The sequence below is a fragment of the Crocuta crocuta genome, unplaced genomic scaffold (genome assembly GCF_008692635.1).
Source record: "Crocuta crocuta isolate KB4526 unplaced genomic scaffold, BGI_CrCroc_1.0 scaffold138, whole genome shotgun sequence".
NCBI lineage: Eukaryota > Metazoa > Chordata > Mammalia > Carnivora > Hyaenidae > Crocuta > Crocuta crocuta.
Genome location: NW_027532585.1, coordinates 2,622,446 through 2,634,220, shown reverse-complemented (window position 1 = coordinate 2,634,220; position 11,775 = coordinate 2,622,446). Strand labels below are relative to the sequence as shown.

At 51.5% G+C, this 11,775-nt stretch overlaps 1 protein-coding gene across 1 annotated transcript in view; it reads right to left on the bottom strand.

Moving 5' to 3' along the window:
* Positions 1 to 904: 904 nt before the first annotated feature.
* RGS10 (regulator of G protein signaling 10) overlaps positions 905 to 11,775 on the bottom strand; it is a 34,978-nt gene continuing 24,107 nt past the window's right edge. The window contains exon 5 of the mRNA XM_077779497.1: positions 905 to 1,372. Coding sequence (XP_077635623.1) covers positions 1,226 to 1,372 — 147 coding nt within the window. The 3' untranslated portion in view covers positions 905 to 1,225. The remainder of the gene's footprint in view (positions 1,373 to 11,775) is intronic.

The window sequence follows — 11,775 nt, the reverse complement described above, 5'->3', positions numbered from 1 at the left end:
AAAGTTTCCTGGTTTGCTTAATAAACTACACGGTCACCCTCCACATCAGGGAATTTTGCAAATGGAAAAGTCTGGGTCGGAAGGCTCACAAGTAACAGCGTCTGGCTGCTCTGTTTGTACAAACAGGGGTTTAAGGTTTGGCAAACATGCTGGAGAGGTCTGGCGGCAGCAGATGGCAGGAGCAAGTAGCAGAAGGGAGCTGTGTCTGACCTCGGGCTTTGTGGGCTCTGCTTGAAAAGGGGTGGGGGCGGGCGGAGAGCCTGCGCTCACTGGGACAGCCCCGGCCAAGCAAGATTTCACTCAAGCTTCTCCACCCAAGAAGAAATTTTCAAGGAGTATTTCTTTCCTCTCGTTGAAGTGTTAAGCCCAGAGTTGACAAGTCCAGCAAAAAGGTAGGCACAGAGAAGAAAGGGCTGCAATGTGTCCTCTGATGGTTGAGGGGAGAATGTAATAGCCCACCAACTCCATCATCGGCACGGGCCACGAGCCCGTTCAACACCACCTTGCAACATCACGGGGACCCTGAACAATTTCCCATTTGTCTGTCTTTCTTCCTGGCTGAGATCTTGTTTGTCAAGATGAACTATTTATCTGTGTTGCATGAAATGGCTCGGATGATGGGCAAAACCAGGACAAACCCCTACACGAGCAGTAAGAACCCTCGATGCTGCTCACACACAGCTCCCCAAATCTGCACAGGCTGAGCGATGACTTTCCTTTTCCCAGCACAGAACTTATTCCCAGGAAGTATTTAACCCAAAAGATGCCTGACAGCCAACACTCCCAGGGGCCTGAGTTTGTCAGATCCATTCCTTCTTGAGCTGATTTGCCCAAGTGAATCTGTGCACATGTGTGACCCCTCCCACCGAGGCCGGGCAATGACTTAAAATGTAAGAGGTGGCTATAAGTTCGCCTGGTGGCCTCACAGGACGTTTAATCAAGCTACAAAATGCTCCAAGTGTCCAGTGTTTGAGGATTCTTCTGCGTGTATGTGTGTGTGTGTGTGTATGTGAACTAAAACTTCAAAGCTATTTGTTCTTTTATGTAAGATTAGCCATCATGCAAAACTTACTGGTCAAGCAGTTAATAAAATACACATATCCCACAGAGGGGGTTTGCGCATTTCAGTCCTTACAGATAACAAAGCAATTATCAACCCTGCACGGTCCTGAGAGTGAGTTCCTCCGCTTCTGAGAGCCGTCAGTCCTGCCGGCTCTTTGGGGACTCATGTGTTATAAATTCTCGAAGCCCTCTTAGCTGCAGTTTGGGCGTCAGGCAGATCTTCCTCCTCCTCCTCGGTTCGCTTGTGCTTTAAAAACAAGTCAGACTTCAAGAAGCGGCTGTAGCTGTCATACTTCATGAGGTTGAAGATCTAAGGGGAAAATGAAAAAGAGTCTAAATGGGGAGCTAATTGGGCCGCGAATCATTGTATCAAGTATTTATTACATACCCATCGGGTGCCAGAGAAGGCAAATTCATACAAGACATTCAAAGCAAGTAAGCCGTGTGCTAGACCGAGAGGATTTCCTGGGTGGTTTCGGTCATTTTCAAACAGTCTTGATGGAAGCTGAAATAGCCACGTGAACAAATCTACCCTGATTTTCCACGGAAGTGTGAACGCACACAGCATTGACTCATACCCTTGTGTCAGGAGGCCCTTTAAGAACTTCCACTTTATTTGGATAGATAACCCAGGGATGTATTTCCCCAGGAGCCTGAGATGGCAGAGGAGACACCATTCCTGTAAAGGCCACTGTTCTGTCAGGTGACGCCAATATTGTAAGACCCCCGGAAGTCTGGAACCCAGGATCTCAAACAAACCTATTATTATGCCCAGAAGCAAAGTGGGGCTTGTTTAATACAAGCAGGGGAGTACCAGGTCAGTCCCAGCAAGAAGACGCTCTGGGAACAGGCCCTAATTAAAGGAGACAGCTGGCCACAGCCTGCGGCCACCTGCACACGCACACTGGCCCAGGAGCTTGTCTCTGGGAAAGAAAGCATTCTCGGGACCCCTGATGGAGCCTGTCCTCGGATTAGAGTGCTGTCTCCTGCACCATAGGGTAGAAAGTTACCCCCCCTCTTCTTAGCCACGGCCCCTACTCCCCGTAACCGCTCTCCCGCCCTCCCAGCCGATCCTTCCCCACCCTCCTCCCTTGCCCTACAAAAACCAGTGGGGAAGAGAGAAACAAACACAGAAGTGTTTTCCGGCTGTCGAGGATTACAGTCTCTTGAGAAATCTCCCTCGTCATCTCTCTCTCAAACCTTTCAACTGAATTTTCAGGACATTCTGCAGATGAAAAATCCACACCATGTGCCCTGGTGTCTTAACTGACTGCACCATCATGGGCTCAACAGGTGGAAAATTCCAGAGGTGTCTAGAACATCACTCACTGCCAGGCGGGGTAATCACGTGAGTGGTAAAACCCTGACATCTTTTAAATTCGACCTCCCCCAGCACACACACACACACACACACACACACACACACGAACTATTTTGAAAACTAAATGTCTGATGGAGTCTCAGGACTCAGAACATCTGTGTGGGGGATGGGAGAACTGGAACCTTCTGCCTTTACACGTTCATTTTCCCAAGATGGCTTCACCCACTGGAGAAGCACCTAAATCACTTTTGCTATCCTCAGAGTCCATGACTCAGGGCAAGATTTAGGACTTTGTGTTTTCCTGAAACTTCCACTATTGCCCGCCCTTCCCTGGGTGTCCCCTCTGGTCCTGTGTCAGCTCTGCAGCTGTTGAGGAAGAGCACGCCTCCGTAAGTCCCCACCCGGGGCCTCACCATAGCCTCCACCAAGTTTAGAGCAATCTTGCAACCCTGGACCGATGGTTTGGAGAAATTACTCGTTTTAAAACAACAATGACAACAAAACAGCTCCCAGAAAATACAAGAGTCATAGCCAAGGGCAAGGCGGGGGATGAGAGATGCCGCTGTGGACTCATGGCCTTTCACACATGCGCGAAGCAGGTGTCTCCATCCCTCACCGCCTCCATTATTCAGCTTTTCCAGGCAAGGAGCTCCCAGGGGGAACTGCGAGGTGCCCACCTAGCTGGACTTCTGGAACGAGGCTCCGAGTGACTGACGAGAGCCGCTCCGTGACTACCCCTCCTGGCACCCAGTCCTGCACCCCCTCCCACACCAGGCCCGTGGCAGATGGGACCCACCGCTGCCAGCAGGATGGGTGCGACCCAAGTGTCTCGTCTGAAGTTTCTGCGTGTGGGAGTGGAGCATCCTGTTTGCCTGCCGTGGCTCTGAGGCTCACACTTCAAAGAAGAGAAGAAAAAAGGCCAGGGCTCGAGGCACCCAGGGACGGAGGAGGCGGGGGGTACAGGGCGGAGGGCAGGAGGTCGCTTCAGCTCAGGGGCTGGCAGGACTCAGCCTCCAGGAGATGGCGAGGCCGCGGGCTCCACCGGTGCCCACAGGCTCGAGGGGAGGGCGGCTGCAAACTATTTAACAGGAGCGTAATGGCCACTCCCTGCCATGGGCAGGTGTGAAATGCCCACAAAGGCATCCAGGCGAGGGCTTCCTGTGCCAAGAGCCTTCGCCCGCCTTCGGGTGCAGCTCGTGGTGCTGTGAAGTCACCAGGTGGTGACAGTCATCAGACCCCGACAGGTTTGAGAAAGGAAAGGGATGTCGCTCCCAACGGCCACACTTTCCGGGGCTGTGGGCTGCCTGATAGCTCATCACCACCACCAGCAAATGGGCCTCCTGGGCGCTGGCCTAGGAGTGCGTGGCAACAAGGTGCTCCATCACAGTACCCCCCTTGGGAGGTGCTCAGGGAAAACAGCTTGGGGGTTAGAGAAAGCGCCTCGAAATTCCTTCCAGGGGCACCTGGGTGGCTCAGTCAGTTGAGCATCTCTTCATTTCATCTCAGGTCATGATCTCAAGGTCTTTGAGATTGAGCCCCACATCAGGCTCCACATGGAGCACGGAGCCTGTATGGGACTCTCTCTCTCTCTCTCTCTCCCTCTGCCCCTCCCCAGCTTGTACTCTCTCTGTGTCTCTCAAAATAAATAAATAAACATTAAAAGAAAATCATTTCCAAGAAAGTAGCCAAAGACAGTGTAGCCAGCTGCTGACCACAGGCCACAGCCTTATTTATCACAGGGCAAATGGCCATGACTGGGGTCCAGTAAATACTCGCCCAGTGGACAGGAAACACCCAATGTGCAACAACCGAGGGCTGGCAAAATCAACCAAGGTGGTACCAACACTGCCTAGAGCACCTTCCAACCAAGCGCCAGGGAGCACGCGGAGTGTTCTCTCACTTCCTCCTCACCTAGCCCCTAGGGGGACCTGGTTATAGAGAGAAGGAACGAGGCCTCAGAGGTTTGAGGCTTTGCCCCTGTGACCGGTGTACCCTTCTGCCCTGGCTGTGATGCAGACCGTGGGGCCAAAACAACAGAACTTTCTCTCCTCACACTTCTGGAGCCCAGGAGTTTAGATGGCCCCAACTTAGGATGGTTCAACCTAACCATTTTTTGACTTTACACGCTGGTACAAACACGATACACATTCAGTAGAAACCATACTTCAAATTTTGAATTGTGATCTTTTCCTGGGGCCAGCGATACGCCGTGCGATCCTCCCTCATGAGGCTGGGCAGCGGCCACCACAGCCTTCAATGAACGACGTGTGATCTCCAACATCGCATTGTAAAATAGGCTTTGAGTTCCATGATTTTGCCCAACTGCCAGCTCATGTAAGTGTTCGGAGCACATTCAAGGGAAGCTTGGCCGAGCTACGAGGTCCGGTACGTTAGATGTGCTAAATGTCATCTTCGACTTGCGATGTTTCCAACTTACAGTCAGGATGTACCTCCATATTGAGTCGAGGAAGATCTGTACATGGTTGGCTTCCCCTGTGTCCCCATACAGCCTTCCCTCTGTGTGTGTCCATGTCCTCGTCACCTCTTCTTAGAAGGACACCAGTCATACTGGATTAGGGCCCAACCCAATGACTTCACTTACCATTCACTACCTCCTTAAAAGCCCTATCATTAAACACAGTCACCTTCTGAGGTACTGGGGCTTAGGACCCCAACATCAGATTCTGGAGGGGCTACAGCCCTTCACGGCCCAAGACAGACACATGGGATGCAAACGCTGGTCACCTCGATCTAAACCCTGCACTCCTAACCACTAGGCTGTGCTGCCACTCGCCTGACAGACCAATAGGCAGTCACTGAAAATGAAGTCTGCAAAGAGTTGACATGAAAAAAAATGTAATAATATGTGAATGTTACATGACTGAACACTGACTTTTAAAAATGCAGTAAAACAAAAAACAGTGATCCCAAATATGTTCTTCAAGAGTGAATTTGGGGAGGTGTGGGGGGGGCACACAGGTGGCTCTGTCACTTAAGCGTCCAATTTCATCTCAGGTCACGGTCTCACAGTACATGAGTTCAAGCCCCATGTCGGGCTCTACATTCTCGGCCCAAAGCCCACTTCCCTCTCTCTGCCTAGCCCCAGCTTGTGCGCTCTCTCTCTCTCTCTCTCTCTGTCTGTCAAAAATAAACATTTTTTAAAAAAGAATATATTTGTGGGGGCACCTGACTGGCTCAGTCAGAAGAGCATGTGACTCTTAATCTCAGGGTTGTTGAGTTCAAGCCCTCTGTTAGGTATAGAGATTACTTTTAAAGATTTAAAAATCATAAAAAACAAACAAACACATGTATTTGTGTGTATATAAATGGGAAAAAATATCCCTAAAAGTCAGTGTGGTGGGTTAAATGGTACAAAGTGTACATCCACCTGGAACCTCAGAATGTGACCTTATTTGGCATAGGATTAGTTGAGGATGTCGAGATGACATCAGCATCCAGAGAGTGGTTATCTTCATGAGAAGAAAGGACACCGTGGAGGGGCACAGAGAGAAGAGGCCATGTGAAGCCAGAAGCATAGATCCAAGTGATGCAGCAACGAGCCAGGAACACCAAGGAACACTAGCCCCCACCAAGTGAAGGCAGGGAAAGATTCTTCCGTGGAACCTTCCAGAGGGGCACAGCCTTGCCAACACCTTGATTTCGGACTTCCGACCTCTTGAACTTAGAGACTAGAGTTCTGTTGTTTCAAGCAACTCAGTTCGAGAGAGTTTGTTAAGACAGCTCTTGGAAACTAACAGTCGGCTTACTGATTTCAGCTCACTCCTACTTGAGCGTGGAAAAGGAGATGGCCCTAGGTGTTCCAGAAGGTTCTACAAAACAAGGACTCTCTGATGGGGAGAACTGGCCTCACTGGGCCTGATCTGAGAGCACCACCCTTCCAATACACCTCAAGTTGTCTGCAGGGAAGAGAAAGAAAGAAGGTGGAGACAAATCTGGTAGGGGGTGGGGGGAGGGCTCCAAGTAGGCGGCATCGGAGCAGAGCTACACAGCAGACAGACATCCTTCTGAGAGGCAGGCAGCCGATGAAGCAGAAAGCTCTAGCTGGCAGCTAAGCTGCATTCCGTACCTTTTTTTTTTTTTTTTTTTTTGGCCAAGACAACTGTGGCTCAACAGGTTTCAGGCTTTGGCGGCCCAACATCTGTAAGGGGCATGCCTGGACCGTAAACAATTTAGCATCGGCATCTTGGGACCCATTGCTGCAGGCGGCTGGAGGCAGAACCCTCATGATAAGGGCAAAGGGAGCCTTCCCGCCCACGGGCATCCTTGCCCAGGGTCCCGTTACACAGCCAAGGCCCTCCCCCTCCAGACCCCGGGGTGCTGGTGTTAGGATTTGCCTTTCTGCAGGGGAAAATACCCACGCGGTGCTCCAACTGAAGGTTGTACCGAATGTGCGGCTCTAGGGAAGGACACCCCCCTCCCGAAGCACCCCCAGCTGTGCAGAAAATGGGACACTTAACTAGGCTTGAAGGCCCCTCGGTAATGATTACGTCACTGTCTCGATTAAGTGGGTTTCAAGCCTAATCTTTTAAAAAAAGTTTATTCATTTTTTTGAGAGATGGAGAGAGACAGTGTGAGCAGGGGAAGGACAAAGACAGGGAGACATAAAATCCAAAGCAGGTTCCGGGCTCTGAGCTGTCAGCACAGACCCCGACGCGGGGCTCGAACCCACAAACCGTGAGATCATGACTTGAGCCAAAGTTGGACACTGAACTGACTGAGCCACCCAGACGCCCCTCAAGCCTAATCTTTTAACACGTCTCAGATGATAGGAACATTAAAAGACCTAAACAAGCATCCTCCCTCTTTCCAACCCTCTGCCGTGTTATTTCAACTGGGTACAAGGGGGCAAATAAATCCTTTAATGCAACAGAAAGTTTTAGTAATGAGATTTCATGTCTGCTTCAAGAACTGGGTTCAAGTAGGCGGCCAGCACTACCGTCTCTGAGCTGCACTTCTAGAACGTGTTCTCTCCCCACACACCCAGACTCCAGACATGCTTTCATACCCACAGGTACAAAGTGTGAAGAAAGCAAAGCCCCTCCCTCCAGCCTTCAGGCCATGATGCAGAATCAGCTGGGCTGAGGCTGTCGGGCAGGGCACACACAGGAACGTGCCCACCCCCCAAGTTCAAGACCGTCTCTCCATCTTCTGAGTGGGAATGGGGTGCATCCAGGAGAAGGTCTGAGGGCAGCCTGCAGAGAGCAGCTCAGCTCAGCCCTTTTCCCAGGGTGCTAGGCTGGAAGCTTCTTGGCAGCTTGGACAGTGTTTCCTGGACAGGTTGCCAGAGATGGATGCCGCATTGGATGGGATTGAACTCCAGAAAGAGAGTGGACGTGGACAGAAAAGGCAGGATCCCTACCCTCACGGGCCCATGCAGCTGGTGCGGTGTCACTGAGCGGGGGGACAGTTTGGTCCCCTTTTTCCTGGAGTCCATAATACTCCAACCCAAGGCCCAAATGACATGCTTTCTACATGAGGCGAAGGTACTTCACTTTTGCCTTTTGCCATCAAGAGGAGAGTTAAAAGCTATTCTAGCGCCCACCCACCTTCTTCCCCTAATACCTTTTTAAAGTTACTAAAAAGAACACAAAAAACAAAAAAAAACCCTCAAAGTATTTAAATACTACCCTTCCTGACCCTGCCCCCATAAGGCAAATGGCTGTGGCGGGCCAAGGGAGCCAACTTTTCTTCCATTTGAATGCAAACCCACGACCTGCCTTTTCCGGCTTTGCATGCTGGGAAATGCTGATTGCAGGAGTGGACTTCACCTCTGGGGGCAGAGGTCAGCCAGCACCCACAAGACGGAGGCGCCCAGCATCCTCGGCTCCAGCCACCACTGCAGACTCAGAGCTGCAGGGAGGTGGGGGGGCGAGCAGACCCCCACATGACCCCGGAAGCATGGCGGCCCCTCCCTCACTGCTGGGCTCCCATCTGCCGGTCCACCCCTTCTTAATATCTAAAAAGGAAGTGTTTCTCTCTACTTGGGTTCTGGGGAAATTCAAAGAAACGACACTGCTACAAAGGGGCCTGAGTGGGTTCCCTTCTCTGTCAAGGATGTGGCTGGGGGCGCTGACATGTCACTGCAGCCTTCTTCTACATTTTTTTTAAACATCAGAGGTTGAGGGCTTCCTTTTCCGTGGAGACGGCTGCCTCCGTTCTGCCTTCCCCAGACAGACTTAGCACCAAACGTGGGTGAGATTTAAGGAAGAAGAATGAGCAGCCTTGCTCCCCCTCACACCCCCTTCGTGGTCCAAGAAAGCAATGACCTCAGGCTGCCATGTGCAATGACCTTGGCCCTTCCATCGTCTCCAGTCATGCTCTTCTGTGGAATTCAAACCAGAGGCTTCAGAGCAAGAAAGGTGTATACATAAAATGGCGCTGAGCAACTTAGAGGAGCAGAGTTTTGTTTTAAATCACTGACACGGCACAATCTCAAGTCACTGAGCAGATTTCAAAGCGTTCCATTCTTACACGTCCGGGGAAGGGTCTGGAAGGATCCAAAACATAGGACAGNTGGTTAGCCTCTTATTTCAGACCCTCCTGGGTTACGTGAATTTTCTTTTCTTCTCAACACTGAACATGTAGCTATTTAACCATTAAAAATAATTTTTAAAATTAACCTGCTCAGCATCTCGAGTGACACAGTAACAGGGTGTGATCACAGCTAGTGCTGGCACTGCGGGCCCCTGGGCTGGCCTCCTCCCCCGGAGTTCCCAGCCCTGCGGGCGAGCGGGACACGTGTGTCCAGCCCAGTGAGCTGACGAGGCCAGCACAGACGGACGTTGTCATTTCTTGTACAGAGAAAAGCTTGCTGGGCTGCTGTGACCAGTTCGATCCCTTCATGTTGTAGCTTCCTCTTGGTGCCTGAGTAACTGACAGGGATATTCTAGAATCAGCTTGGCTGGAGGTGCAAAAGAGCACAACTGAGCCAGGGAGGCAAAGTGGGAATGGAGAAGGTGAGGGCCCTGGCAGGTTTTTCAATGCCAAAGGCAGTGCTGCCGTAAAGCATGAAAGGAAAATGGCGGCCCAGACCAGGAAGAGGTAAGAACAAACACCGCTGCTTCACGCGAGGCGGGTTCCCGTGGGGAGATGGAGTGGTAGGAAGAGCCGGCTGAGCCAGAAGCCCTGAGCCCAAGCTGTTACCCCCTCTCCCAGCGCTGTGACCTCACGCTAGCCACATCGCCTTCCCACGGAGCAAACTTTCTCACTGGTAAACTGAGGTTCTGGGTGCCACCTTCCCCGTGACTCCTCAAGGGTCAAATGAGACGCACCCATGAAATCATTATGAAAACTGTCAGGAGGCTCAGCTTTAATGCTTTCCTGGAATTCACTACGGTGTAGAAACCAGACATATACATTATCTGCTGCTTTTTAAGGAGGAGGTCGGTGAGGCACATGAGGGGAAGGCGCATGAACTCTGCTATGGTTTTGGAAGTCACATTAAATCCGGGTTTCTCCACCTCAGCACCACTGACATCTTGGGCCAGAGAAATCTGTGTCCTGTGGGCCTGTCCTGTGGGCCGTACTTAGCACCATCCTGGCCTCTACCCGCAAGGTGCCAACAGCACCCCCTCCCCAGTAGTGATGGCCAGAAAGGTCTCCGCACATTACCCAGTATCCCTAGGAGGGCAAAATCATCCCCAGGTAAGAACTACTGCATGAAATTAGAGGCACCTGGGTGGCTCAGTTGGTTAAGCATCCAGCTCTTGGTTTCGGCTCCGGTTATGATCTTGTGGTTTGTGAGATCGAGCCCCATGTCAGGCTCTGCGCAGACGGCGTGGAGCCTGCTTGGGATTCTCTCTTTCTCTCTGTTCGCTCCACGTGCACGTGCTCTCTCTCTCTCTCAAAATGAATAAGTAAACTTAAAAAACAAAAAAAAGAACTACTGCCTGAAATTAAAGTTATCTTCATGTGACATTCTAAAGGACGTGCGCAGTTAACACTTACGGAGGGCTCGACATAAACACTTCACGAATACAACAGCATTTCATCCTCACAACTGCCTGCTCATGACCTCTATTTCACAAGTGAGGAAACGGAGGCATAGAGAGGGATTGCATCTTGCCCAATGTTTCACAGCTACTCGCTTCTGAAGTCAGAGAAAAGGCAGACAAAATCAGGTCTAAGGAGATCAGGTTGTGTCTAGCAGGGAGCCACTTTCTCACACCAGGTTCAAAAGGTTTGTAGACATTGACGGTTTGTAGACTGCCTCACTGTGCAGCTCCAAGAGGGAACAGAGCTTGCAAAAGCCCCATGTTACAAATGAGGACACAGGGGCCGCAGTAAGAAAGGGGCTCACCTGGGGCCAGAGGGAGGCCACACTGGAATATGAGCTCCCCCCTTCCCCATCCAGGCTAACCCAACATATAGTGACAATGACAGTAAGTCTGAGCTCAGCATCCAGGAAGCGATGGGCGGTGGAGGAGGGGGAGGGGGCAGGTGTCAGGCCATCAGGTATAGATGATGAGCCTCGGTCAGGGGGCCGCAGGTTCACAGCTAATACAGAGATGGCCCCGCACGGAGGTACCATCGTCTCTTCCACAGCTGGTGAGGGACGGGCACAGCTGGAGCTGGGGTCACAGCCAAGCTGCCCAGCTTTTAAGAGGCCCAACCCTTTATTAGCCCAACTGGCACATTCTATAAATAGTTACCACTCAACGGGCAGCTGGGTGACTCAGTCGGTTAAGCATTCAACTTTGGCTCAGTTCATGAACTCATGGCCCATGGATTTGAGCCCCACGTCGGGCTCTGTGCTGACAGCTCAGAGCCTGGAGCCTGCTTCAGATTCTGTGTCTCCCTCTGTCTCTGCCCCTCCCTGGCTCATGCTCTGTCTCTCTTTGTCTCTCAAAAGTAAACATTAAAAACATTTTTTTGAAAAAAAAAAATGGTTACCATTCAAAATCCTTGAAAGTAAACTGATTACCGCAGCCTCAGGCCCTAACCCCAGCCAGTCCCTCCTGACTTAGCTTTCATCACCGTCCTCATTCACTGTGCCCCAGCCACACTGACCTCCTCCAACACACCTAGCGGATTCCCACCCCAGGGCCTTTGTACTTGCCGTTGCCTTTCCTTGGAAGGTCCCGCCGCCTTTGCACCCGGCTTCCCTGACCACTCAGGTCTCGGTCGCCTCTGCAGGGAGCCCTCCCTGACCACCAGCTCCAAGGCAGGCCCCTCGCAGTCACTCTGAGCCCACACCTGCGGTCTTTCCTTCATAGCACCTGTCCCCCTCTGTCTTCACGGCTGGACAGGTGCCGATTTCCTCGCTGCACACACACTTCCTAACGCGGTGCCTGGCGCATGGGCGGGCTCTCCATCAATATCGTAGCAGAAGGGAGTGAAGGAAAGAACAAATAAGCAGCAAACAGCAAAAC